Here is a 13,029-nt window from a genome sequence, read left to right as displayed (position 1 = left end):
CCCAACTTAAGGGGTGTTGTCTTTTTCGATTTATTTTCTTTCTTGTCTGGTGCAGTAGTTACAGTCAGCTCTTCGTGAAATAATCCATTATCCCCAGTGCACCCAATGAGGAAGACTGACTGTGGCAGGACAGCACCTTATTGGCTGGGGGCTGCCCAGCTTGAGGCGGGCGGTAGCTGTCCAGTGAAACGCAGTGGTCTCTCCCACCGTCGTAAGCAACCCCTGGCACCATGCTCTACGCGGATCAAGCATTATGACTTATAACCAGTAACTGCTGCTTCCCGTGTTTGTCCAACGCTATAAAGCGAAGCTGGAGTGACCTCTCCAGGGTGCAAGCCAGGGCATAGTTGACATGGAGATCCATCTGTTGCCCATGCAGTGGGGCCCCCCCATGCTGATGACAGGTCCAAAGGAACGACGAAAGTCGATACAGTTTGGTGCCAGCAGCATCGCAGGAGTTGCCGTGCTGGTGCTGGGTACAGCAGTCAGCCGTCTTCGGGACTCCAACTCCAGATTTTTCCTCGGGGTTTACTCCCGAAGCTTTTCCCATGAGCGGATATAGCTGCAAGGCAGCGGAGGTTTGAAATCGGAGTTTTGTGGTGACAAAGATATAGATTTCAGCAGTACATGGGTTGGAGCAGGGCTCAAGTTGGATAATGTAAAGAAGCATGGCACCTAACTCTATTCATTGAAGCTCAGTCATAAATTCTTTTTACTTCAGTTCAGAGGGAGAGATTGTAATGATGTCAGTGGTGAGGTCACAAAGGATACATAGAGTCATAGAACACGACAGCACAGTAACACCCTTCAGCCCATCTAGTCTGCCAAACTATTAATCTGCCCTCATCAACCCGCACCTGGACTATAGCTCCATTCCGCTCTCATCCATGTAGCTAGCTAAATTTCTCATAAATGTTGAAATCAAACACAAAACCATCACTTCTCTGGCGTCTCATTCCACACTCTCGCCGTCTTCTGAGTGAAGAAGTTCCTTTTAAAGAGTTTACTTTGCACCCTTACTCATGACTTCTAGTTCTAGTCTTACCCAACTTCAGTGGAAAAAGCCTGCTTGCATTTACCCTATCTATACTCCTCATAATTTTGCACACCTATATCAAATCTGTCAGTCTCGTATGCTCCAGGGAATAACGTCCGAACCTACTTCAGGTCGTAATTCAGGTCGTCAAGTCCTGGCATCACCCTTGTAAGTTTTCTCTGCACTCTTTAAATTTTATTGATAGCTTTCCAGTAGGTAAGTGACCAGAACTACACACAACATTCATCAACGTCTTGAACAACTTCAGCGTAATGTCCCGACTCCTGTACTCTTTGCTTTGATTTATGAAGGCCAATGTGCCAAAAGCTTTCTACGACCCTGTCTACATTTTGACACTACTTACATGGAATTATGAATCTGTATTTCCAGATTCCCATGTTCTGCCACATTTCTCAGTGGCCGACCCGTCACCCTGCAAGTCCTACCCTGGTTTGTCCTTCCAAAGTGTAACACCTTGTGCTTATCCGTGTGAAATTCCAGCTGGTCCAGATCCCACTACAAGCTTTGGCCTTCCTCTCTATTTACTACACTCCCTTGGTGTCATCCACAAATTTGCTGATCCAGTTTACCATATTATCAAAGTTCAAAGTACATTTATTATCACAGTCTGTATAAATGATACAACCTTGAAATTCACTTCCTAACAGGCAGCCATGAAACAAAGAATCCTAAAAGGACCCAAATTTTAAAAAAAGGACAGTCGAACACCCAATGTGCAGAGAGGGGAAAGAAAAACACATCATTCAAACAGTAATAGCAAGCAAATAGCATTCTGAATTTGAGTCTGCAAAGAGAGTACCCTAGTTCAGTGCAGAGCAGCAATCTGAATCAGTCTGTCCCTTGCCTGTGGCCTGACTCCATGACCTTTTCAATCTGGCCCGGTGCCTAAATCATCGTACAAACATTGTGTTCAACTGCCTTTACGCCCTGGGGCCAGGATCCCACCACCTAGATTCGCCTGTAGCTGCCCTTTTTGATTTGGCCCAGCACTTAAATCTCCGTCTAAACATAGAATTCAGTTGCTGCAATCTGCTCTGGTGCCTGGTATTATCATTCAGATCATTGATATAGCTGACAAACATCAATGGACCCAACACCGATCCCTGTGGCTTCTCCCATGAAGCCAATGTCCAATACAACGTAATGCCTCATCCTGATTGCCAAGCGACTGAATATTCACTAACTTCCAATGTGGGATCTTGCAGACGTCCCACCCTGCAAAAACTCATTTCAGGGAGGTAGCACCCCCACCCCTCCGCAACCCCATATCCCCCCCCCGCCCCAGTCAACCTTCAAGGGTGTATGTAATACAGTTGTCCCTCCTTATCTGCGGATTTCGCCTGCGCGAATTCAACCAACTGCGAATCGCGAAAACCCGGAAGTGCTCTTCCAGCACTTGTTTGAGCATGTGCAGACTTTTTTTCTTGTCATTATTCTCTAAACAATGCAGTATAACAACCATTTTACATAGCATTTACATTGTATTAGGTATTATAAGTAATCTAGAGATGATTTAAAGTATGCGGGAGGATGTGCGTGGGTTATCGTGCATCGGGATAAAAAAAAAATTGGGAGTTCTCTTACTAAGTAAGTCGGAATAGGCACATCCGGTATTATTTAGCGTCAGTTAGTCAAACGTTTGTCTTAGTATATAGTATATAGTTTACCTTTCTATGCATATAAAACACTTAAGAACGTATGTGCAGTCCATCCGTGCCAAGTTGATGTGGAGGATCAAAAACCCAATAATTAAACCACTGTGTTGCTTAGTAATAATTGTAGCTTTCATCAGGGCAGAGCCTTTCTCACTTTATCCTTTAAAATTGTTCCGATCATTGACCGACGTAGCCTAACGCTTTTCCAATGACCGATGGCGTTTCACATCTTTCCGATCGCTTTATTATTTCCACTTTATTTTCAATCGTGATGGTGATTATTTTCGTGAACAGAAACACTGCGCATTCAGAGCTCTGGCACCGGGTCCTAATGTCCACCGCACTGAGACAGGTTAAATAAAGTCTGGGGTTCCGCTGGGTCCTAAGGTCCACCAGATTGAGACAGGTTGAATAAGGGACTTGAGCATCTGTGAATTTTGGTATCCGCGAGGGGCCCCGGAACCAATCCCTCACAGATAAGGAGGGCCGACTGTACTTTGTTTAGTGATTTTGTCTAATCTGTAAACCAAGTTGGGTATATGCAGAAAATGTATATGTACATTAAAATATGACTATATTGTCATGGAGTCATTTTTTATTCTATTACATCTTTAAGCAAGTCTACAGGGAGTTTGGCCTCATCACGTAGGACATCAATAGAGTAGCTCCTTGGCAGCTAGCCAGCTAGTTTAAATAACGTTAGCTCTGCTAATGAACGAATGACAACTGTTAAACTCACCTCAACATATTGTCACAGCACATGGCACCAGTAGCAATCCCGAGATCACAACTGTGTAGGTCCTGTCCTTTAACTTAGCACCCAACTCTTTGAACTCTCAATGCAGGACCTCATCACCATTCCAGCCCATGTCATTGGTACCAACATGGGCCACGACTGCTAGCTGCTCACCTTCCCACTTAAGATAACTTTGGACTTGATCTGAGATGTCCCTGATCCTGGCATTGGGAGTGGGGCAACATACTATTCAGGAATCTCATTCCTTTGCCTAGAACCCCCTGTTTGTTCCCCTAACCATTGAATCTCCTATCATTACATATCGCCTCTTCTCCCCCTTTCCATTCTGAGCCGCAGAGCCAGACACCTGATTGTTCTGGCTTTTTGCTGCTATGCCATTCTCTCCCCCCCCCCCCCCCACCCCCCAAACAGTATCCAAAGCAATATACCTGTCATTGAGGGATTGAGGGGAATAGCCACAGGGGTACTCTGCACCGGCTGCCTATCCCCTTTCCCCTCCTGACAGTCACCCGGTTATCTGTGTCCTGCAACTTGGGTGTAACTGCCTTCCTATATGTCCTTGTTGATCACCCCCCAGCCTCCTGAATGATCTGGAGTTCATCCAGTTACTGCTCCAAGTCCTTATCATGGTTGGTTAGAAACTGCAGCTTGTGCACTTCTTGCAGGTGTAGTTGTCAGGAACTCTGTATCGAGGATCCGGTTGTGATTTTCCAAGTATGAATTGGAGACTTTTCCCCCCTGGATGGACAAGAAGGAAATGTGATTGGGAGCTGGATGTGTTTTGGCTGGTGTTCCAATCAGACCTGGTCCCATCTGTGGTTGAGGAAATGGAAGCCATAAGGTCATGTGAGATGGAGAGGTCAAGGGAATGGTTATGGAATACGGTTGGGCAAGTTTGTGCGAGAGAAAGAAAATAAAGGGAAGTTTGTGAGGAGAGAAAGCAGAACGAATTTGCGAAGGTTGATATTAGTGAAGATGAAAAATCATAAGATATAGATGACAGAAAGCTCTGAGAAAATTATTATATTTTGATGTGCCCTGAAGAATGGGAATTTTTATTGAAGGGTAAGTTGGATAGACAAGATGAGGAGCGTAAAGGAGACTCAAGTGCCAAAGGATTATTGGAACAGGCAACGTTTATCTTGGTAATTCAGACCACATTGCTCAGTGGTCTGGATTCCACTATAATAGGCTCACGTTAACAATGAAAAACACCCGTGTTAACACCTACATCAACAGGATGAGATAGACTACTTTGATTAAGGGGGTCATAAAGTAAAAATTGTACTGGTCATTCATTCTAATAATTTTTGTGTTTTGCTTCCATATTTACCTGTCAGTTTTGAAATTAATTTATAACATGTGCTTTAATTTTGCTTCCCATTCCGATATGTCAATCCATGGCAAGCTGAACTGTCACGGTGAGGCCACACTCAGGTTGGAGGAACAACACCTTGTATTCCATCTGGGTGGCCTCCAACTTAATGGCATGAGCATTGATTTCTCTAACTTCTGGTAATGCCCCACCCCCACTCCACCGTTCTCTCACTTTATCTCCTTGCCTGCCCATTGCCTCCCTCTGGTATTCCTCTCCCCTTTTCTTTCTTCCATGGCCTTCTGTCCTCTCCTATCAAACTTCTCCTTCTCCACCCCTGTATCTCTTCCACTAATCAACTTCCCAGCTGTTTACTTCATCCCTCCCCATCCCGGTTTCACCTATCACTTTGTTCTCTCCTCCCCCACCTTCTAAATCTACTCCCCATCTTTTTTTTCCAACAGTCCTGCTGAAGGGTCTCTGCCTGAAACGTCAGTTGTGCTTTTTTTCATAGATGCTGCCTGGCTTGCTGAGTTTTTCTGGCAATTTCTGTGTGTTGCTTTCAGTTTTATGCTCTTCTGATTTTGATAAAGAGTTATTATAATTAAGGTCCTCCAAATCAAAGTAGAATTGCATGCATGAGTAAATGTACGCACGGGTGTAATTGAAATCTTAGTTGCAGCAGTATCACAAGCAAACAGTTCATTAAAAACATGATTACAAATTGTACACAATTTTAACAGGAAGCAGGAACGCACAATTAAAGAATGCTGTCCCTTTTGTTGTAAAGTGATCATAGTATTGCTAAACTGTAGTGGTGATTAGTGCGAATTGCTTATGGAAATACCTGTGTAGCGTAGATTAAGGTATAAAATACATTTTAAAAAACAGGAACTGTTATACTAGGGCTGTTCAGTATTTGTGAATATCCATTCTGTCCAGTTCTTTCAGCATCTGAACGAATGTGTTTACAAGTGAAGCTGAGACTAGGTTTCACTGACATTATAATGGATTTTCAAGTCTTTTCCTGCCATCCTTTCATACGAATTTATAGTCATCCAAAAGACTTGCCCTTTTTATAGTGAAACAGGTAAAAGTTATGGTATCACTATGTTACGGTTATGTTCAATTGCCCTGAGAGGAGTATTTCCTTGTTGGTTTTCACCTGAGCTTACTCTTGTGCTAATTGTATATTTTTCTTTAAAATTATAAAAATTACAGCAACTCCAAGAGAAAAGTAAAGATGGAGAAGACAGGGAGTGTTTGAAACAAGCCATTACTACCTTGTTGAATCTCCAATGCAGTATGGAACGTATCTGCAATAAACATCTACCTAAACGCAGGGCGGGGTAAGTAAAAATGTTTTAATGTTTTCCTTGGTGTTGCCATAGGTAGTTGATACCTTTCTTTTACCTTTTGTCAGACTGACCAGAAATCCAAAATAATTTGTTGGCTGGGTAAATACATCTTTATTTTGTGTGTGTGTGTGTGTTGCAAATTGCATAGTAACAAATATCTTTTTACCCTGAAGTACACTTGGGGTGAAGTTTTTAACAGCTTTTGAAGTTTAGTCATTGCCCAGTAACCTGTAATGGTTGTAAATCACCTGGGAGAATAGTTAAATACTACTGGATGTTGGTCTGACCAGCTGCTCTCTTGAAACATTTTATTACTCATTATTTGGGGGCAAGGTGAGAAACGATAATCTACTTTCATGCACCATTTTAAACATTACCATTTGCCTCAGTGTCTTAGAGCATCTTTCTAGCAAATTGAATTGAAATCAGCATGACATTGAATAACAGTTCTTGCACCATGGCTACTAATTAGTTTTTATCTTGTCGGGAAATACCAGTTTTTTGAGTGGAGTACTGAAAAGTAATGGATTGAGATGAGAGAGGCCTAGTAAGCAAACAGACCGAACACTATTGCAATTAGGATGCTTCTGAGGGCTAAGTGTTCTCTGGCTATTACAGTCAGCCCTCCTTATCCGCAGATTCAACCAACAGCGAATCGGGAAAACCCAGAAGTTCTTTCTCCAGCACTCGTTGTTTGAGCATGTACAGACTATTTTTTCTTGTCATTATTCCCTAAACGATACAGTATAACAACTATTTACATAGTATTTACATTGTATTGGGTATTATAAGTAATCTAGAGATGAGTTTAAAGTACAAGCAGTCCCCAGGTTATGAACGAGTACCGTTCCTGAGTCCGTCTTTAAGTCAGATTTGAAGTCGGAACAGGTACTGGTATTATTTAGCATCAGTTAGTCAAACGTTTGTCTTAGTATATAGTATATATTTTACCTTTCTATACATATAAGACACTTAAACGTATGTATTTCAGTAATTAAACCACTGCATTGCTTAGTAATAATTGTAGCTATCATCGGGGCAGGGCCTTTCACATGCTCCATTAAAATTGTTCCAATTGTTGACCGACTGTTGTCTAGCGTTTTTCCAATGACCGATGGCGTTTCACCTCTTTCTGATCACTTTATTACTTCTACTTTATTTTCAATCGTGATTGTCATTATTTTCATGAACATAAACACTGCAGATTCAGAGCTGCACCGCCAGGTTCTAATGTCCACCGCACTGAAACAGGTTAAATAAGGTCCAGGGTTCCGCTGGGTCCTAAAGACCACCGCATTGAGACAGGTTAAATAAGGGACTTGAGCATCCGCATTTTTTGGTATCCGCGGGGGGGTCTCGGAACCAATCCCCCGCGGATAAGGAGGGTCGACTGTACTTCTACCCAGTTTTGATTATAAAAATTAAAAGGAAGGAATTCTTCTTCAGTGCTTTGATCTGAGTGTAGCAAATGTAGTTAGATTTGAGAACCAGCATTTCTATATAGTCCGGTTAATTGAGTTTCTGATTATTTAAAGATGCTTGGTACAGGATGCATTTTTAAGTGTGGATTGATTATCACAAGTTGTAAGTAAATCAGTAACTTTGCCAAGATCAAGGAATGATTTATTCTCTTTGAAATAATTTGGTGCTGGAGGGTGAGATTGGTGTAGAATACAATGTGTTTTACTTTGTTCTGAACCATATCTACTGCTAAGAATGCTTGATAGTTATGTAACCAAGAGACCAGATTCAAGTTAGTGCATACACCTGCAAGTTGAAAGGAAGTTTTGTTGACTGATTTCTTGTAATTTTTAAGCAGCTTATGTAAATTCCCCCGCTTTTTTTGTGTAAGTATCATTAAACGTAAAAAGCATTGTGCCTAACTAAGCATATTATCTTTGTGGTCAAATTGTTGTACACCAAAATCTAATATTTTTTTTGTTTCTCAGAGAACGTTTACCTCGCCTCTACAACCATCAGATGAGAAGTAAACATCTTGCTATCAAGAAAATGAATGAAATTCAAAAGAATATTGATGGATGGGAGGGGAAGGATATCGGACAGTGCTGTAATGAATTTATAATGGAAGGAACACTAACACGAATTGGGGCAAAGCATGAGCGACATATTTTCCTTTTTGATGGCTTAATGATCAGTTGCAAAATCAATCACGGGCAGTCCAGACTACCTGGCTGTAGCAATGTTGAGTACAGACTCAAGGAAAAATTTCTGATGCGAAAAGTGCAAATTATTGATAAAGACGACACTTTTGAATACAAGCATGCATTTGAAATTCTTTCCAAGGATGAGAACAGTATAATATTTGCTGCCAAATCTGCTGAAGACAAAAACAATTGGATGGCAGCTTTGATTTCACTTCAATACCGGAGTACCCTGGAACGCATGTTAGATACAGTTCTTCTGTGCGAGGAGAAGGAACAGCCACTCAGACTGCCAAGTCCAGAAGTTTATAACTTTGCAGAAGAAGATTCTGAAGAGAATATAGTGTTTGAAGAAAATGTCCAAACTAAATCTGGAATACCAGTCATAAAGGGAGGAACGGTATTAAAATTGATTGAGAGACTGACATACCACATGTATGCAGGTAAATGTAGTGCGGTTGATCGTGTTGATGGATTAATGGGATTTTCCATTTTTAAAAAATTCTAGTTAATTAATCCACAGATGTACCATTCATTTTAGTTTCTGTTCCGTATGTAGTCTAACTTGGTGTTCTAACCTTGGGAATTGTACAACAAACTAAATGAACATGAGATAGAGAAGAATTATGTCTCAGTTCATTATGGGTTGGTGGAAGTAAAGGAGCTGAGTATTGACGATAGTACGTTGTATCCTGCCTGTGAAATGTATTTCCAGTGAAGCCAGAGATGAGATACAACCTGCTGCTCTTTCATTTGAAGGCATTTTGCATTACTCATCTGGGATGAATTTCTGGGCAAACATGTGTTCAGTTCCTAAATAAGACATTATTGTTCTCTGAAGAGGGAAACCAAACTGGAAATGTTTTTTTCTGTAATAAACTTTGCCATGTGAGTTTTACTTGGGTAATCCTCTTTATCTAAGTTGATGAATATTTTAATCTCTAAGGTGAGTTTTTTTTAATATGTTAAATACATCTTGATTCTTGAAAGCATCATTGAAAATATTTTTCAAGTTATGTAAAACTGAAATGGAATCTGCACATCTGTCAAAATAATAGAATTTTTTTTCTATTATAATCTGGAGCAGGTAACAGTATGGTGGGCAAAAGGAGGTATAAGTCAGGAAGCGCAAATAATTCAGGAAAAACACGGGGGGTGGGGAGGAAACTGGGCTAGAGTTTGTGGTCACTGGTAAAAAGACAGTATTTGCCATTAATCCTTCCAGAAAACTTACATAAGGATCGCTCAGTGTCAATGGCAGGAGCTACTCCTATACGGATGCATATTATTGTAATGCATGCCTACATTCCTGTTCATCAGCTTTAGCTACATCATCACTTCCTCAATCCCAGTTTGACCCCCTGCTTTTTCTTGCTCAAGTACAAAATGGTAGCCTTGTGTCCTGTAGGATGACAATGTGTGTCAGTGGTCAGCTCTGTGCTGAATGTTACCTGGTGTGGCTCAGGAGCTCCCCTCTGGGAGTTGTAAAATTCATAATATCTTTATCATCAGGTGTAGTTTTGACTTCAGGTGCTGTTGTAAGTATGCACTGGTTCTTGGAAGAGCGCTCCATCTTGGACAGTTGTACTTGTTGATTTTGCAATATTTTATTAGTGACATGTATTTTGTTCATTTAACTGTCTGAATATGGATTATTATGCTCTCACCTGCAAGGAGCTGACACTCTGCACGCCACTCTCCCCCTCCCCCAAACAAAATGGATGTTGACATCCTTGTGTGGAAAGACACTTAAGTTAGGCTTTTAGATCGTTTTGGTACACTTGTATTCTGCTTTCACCAGTTTATACACTGCAACACCAGGTTCTCTGAAAATGGCATCTGATTGTAATGAGTCACTATTTTGTTCTAAAAGGTTTGGACACACACTGCAAACTGAACGTTAGAATACTGGTAATTTGATTTTTTTTTTCTTACAGATCCTAATTTTGTGCGCACTTTTCTGACGACATATCGTTCATTCTGCAAGCCACAAGAGTTACTGAGCTTGTTAATAGAAAGGTAAATAAGCAAAAGTTTTAACTAAATTCTATAAAAGCATACTTGGAATATAGGACACTCCAGCACAGAAACAGGCCATTTGGCCCATTTGATTAGTACCGATCTAGTCAGTAATCTGCCTAATCCCATCAACCTGCACCTGGACCGTAGCCCTCTATACTCCTCCCATCCATGTACCTATCCAAACTTATCTTAAATGTTGAAATTGACTCCATATCCATCACTTGCATTGGCAGCTCGTTCCAAACTCTCTCAGCCCACTGAATGAAGAAGATCCCCCTCCTGTCTTCCTTAAACATTTCACTTTTCATCCTTAACCCATGACCTCTAGTTGTAGTCTCACCCAATCAACTCATTCTGCGTTTTATTTTGTATTATATATTTTCTGTTGAACTGTGGAATCTTGACTTTTATACAGGTTTGAAATACCTGACCCAGAGCCCACTGAGGCGGATAGGCTCGCCAGGGAAAAGGGTGAGCAGCCAGTCAGTGCAGAGTTGAAACGGTTTCGTAAGGAGTATATCCAGCCAGTGCAACTCAGGTGTGTTTATACTTTCAAAACAATTTTTTTCAAGTTGACACCATTGTTAGCTGCCCAGTTAGGGTGTCGACTATTGTCGTAACCAATCAAACTTTATTCTGCTCATGTAGTTTGCTACAGACTTTGTTTAAGTTGGCACTTGTAATGTTAAGGTGAGATATGATTCTTTGTAGCATATCTAAATTTTACCTAAAATTTTCCTGCGACGTTCAAAAGAAAAATTCGTAAAAATTTCATTCCTTGGCAACCAGTTAGGTGCACCTGGCTGGGAAAATGGGCAGTGTTATTTCAGGTTTCGTACTTACACATTTAGCTTTAACAAATAACGTGTTTAATCTCTCACAGTTCTCTAATTTTCATTTAAATCAAAGTCTTTATTGCAGAGAAATGTTCCAGATAAAGTGTACAACGAGCAAGCATTGAAGTGGGGAGAAAAGCCTTTCTTCCCCGTGGAAATATACGAGAGCAAATTGTAAATTGAAAAGCATTTTCAAAATTATTCATGAGTAATATTTTTAATTCCTCTAAGACGACCACAACCTTGTCGTAGGGTTTGGAGGCTTGCGTGCCTCAATGACCTGGAGAGCTATGTTGACTGGAGTCAGGGCCCTGTGCTTTGACTCTTGGTAGGGTCACCCGTGCCAAACAGGTCAAAGGGTAGAGGCCAGACTAAGAGTGGTCCACAGGTCCTTCGGGTTTGGGGTTCAGCTCAGGGCTACAACCCTGACTGGTCAGAATACAATTGTTACAGAAACAGCAGTGAAGAATCCTTCTTTCCAGACAGAGATGGAGGACCTTCATTGCTGCCCTAAATGCCAGCAGAGTAACGGGCAGTAAGTAATATTTTAATTACACAATATTGGTAGTCTGCAGTGATCCCAGTGCATTTTTTCAGAATTCTCTTTATTATATAATTTACAAGACTTTTAAGGAAATATATGGTTTTCTAATCTGCAATGAAATTGTATTTATTATTTGTAAATACTTGTGCTCACACAACTTTGACTTTAAAGTATGAAGCAAGTGAATTTTGGAACAGCTACTCCAAAGGGGTGAACCAAGTGGATTCAGCCACTTTAAAAACTGCCCAGAGGTCAATTTTCACTATAAATCTCATTCTCTACGGTTCTCTCAAGTTTGATTTGCACTATTGCTGTTGATATGAAACCTGAAAGTTGTAATTGATAAAATTAGACCACAATAAAATGTTCTTGTGCTTTAGTTTTAAAAATTCTTTTCTTTTTAGGGTGCTAAATGTTTTTCGACATTGGGTAGAACATCATTTCTATGACTTTGAGAGAGACAACATGCTTCTTAATAGGTTAGAAGCATTTATTTCAAGCGTGCGAGGTATGTAATTTTGCAGAAGATCCAAGTTTGTCAGGTCAGAAGTTGATTACTACCGTAGATTCCGGACTACAGAGCACACCTGATTAAAAGCCGCTGGCTCTAATTTTAGAAATAAAATCAATTTTTTACTTGTAAAGGCCGCACCGGATTTTAGGCCGCACCGGATTTTCGGCCGCAGGTGTCCCACGTTGTAATATGAGATATTTACACAGAAAGATATTACACGTGAGGATTTTTTAACTTTTAATTAAATCCATATGGTAACAAAAACAAATACATATTGCAAATGCTTTTTTTCGAACCGTGCCCGTAACGCGGCTACTTTTAAATATACGTTGCGTATACTTCTTTACTGAACAACATTCCAATATCTCCTAACGACTGGTAAAAAATATATATACTGCAGCCTACCAGGAAAAGTTATTGATCGCCTTTAACTTAAAAGCAGCGTTTTCGCTCCGCCGCTCGACCCCCTCCTTCCCGTTTATCGCAAACTGGTATCCCACAAGACGCGGCGAAACCGGGTGTGACGTCATAGCATCCCGGGATGTAGTACAGAAAACAAATATAGTTAAAACTCTTCTAACTTTAACTAGAAAATGAATTACTAAGCGAAAATATTATAAACTAAATAACTGCCATAAAGGCAGCACAATGCTTTTCTTCGAGTGTTTTCCATGTTGATGAGGGTGAGTACAAATGACTGATTTACAATAATTTAATTGTGAAAGTGCGCTTGATTTATCGTACAATTTCATTGGACCTCTGTGAACTACTCATCAATTTTATTGGTCTACTGTTACGAGGCAAAATGT

The 13,029-nt window shown here is 40.7% G+C and overlaps 1 protein-coding gene across 2 annotated transcripts in view; it reads left to right on the top strand.

Annotated features, from left to right (window-relative positions):
* Positions 1-13,029, top strand: part of sos2 (son of sevenless homolog 2 (Drosophila)) — a 111,654-nt gene that overhangs the window by 71,131 nt on the left and 27,494 nt on the right. For both annotated transcript variants that reach the window (XM_073039806.1, XM_073039807.1), the window contains exons 9-13: positions 6,006-6,133; positions 8,092-8,747; positions 10,242-10,323; positions 10,742-10,864; positions 12,111-12,214. In XM_073039806.1, coding sequence (XP_072895907.1) covers positions 6,006-6,133; positions 8,092-8,747; positions 10,242-10,323; positions 10,742-10,864; positions 12,111-12,214 — 1,093 coding nt within the window. The remainder of the gene's footprint in view (positions 1-6,005; positions 6,134-8,091; positions 8,748-10,241; positions 10,324-10,741; positions 10,865-12,110; positions 12,215-13,029) is intronic.

This window comes from Hemitrygon akajei, chromosome 3, assembly GCF_048418815.1.
Source record: "Hemitrygon akajei chromosome 3, sHemAka1.3, whole genome shotgun sequence".
In the NCBI taxonomy this organism is placed as follows: Eukaryota; Metazoa; Chordata; class Chondrichthyes; order Myliobatiformes; family Dasyatidae; genus Hemitrygon; species Hemitrygon akajei.
The sequence above is the reverse complement of the archived record's forward strand: the minus strand, read 5'-3'. Positions and strand labels throughout refer to the sequence as shown.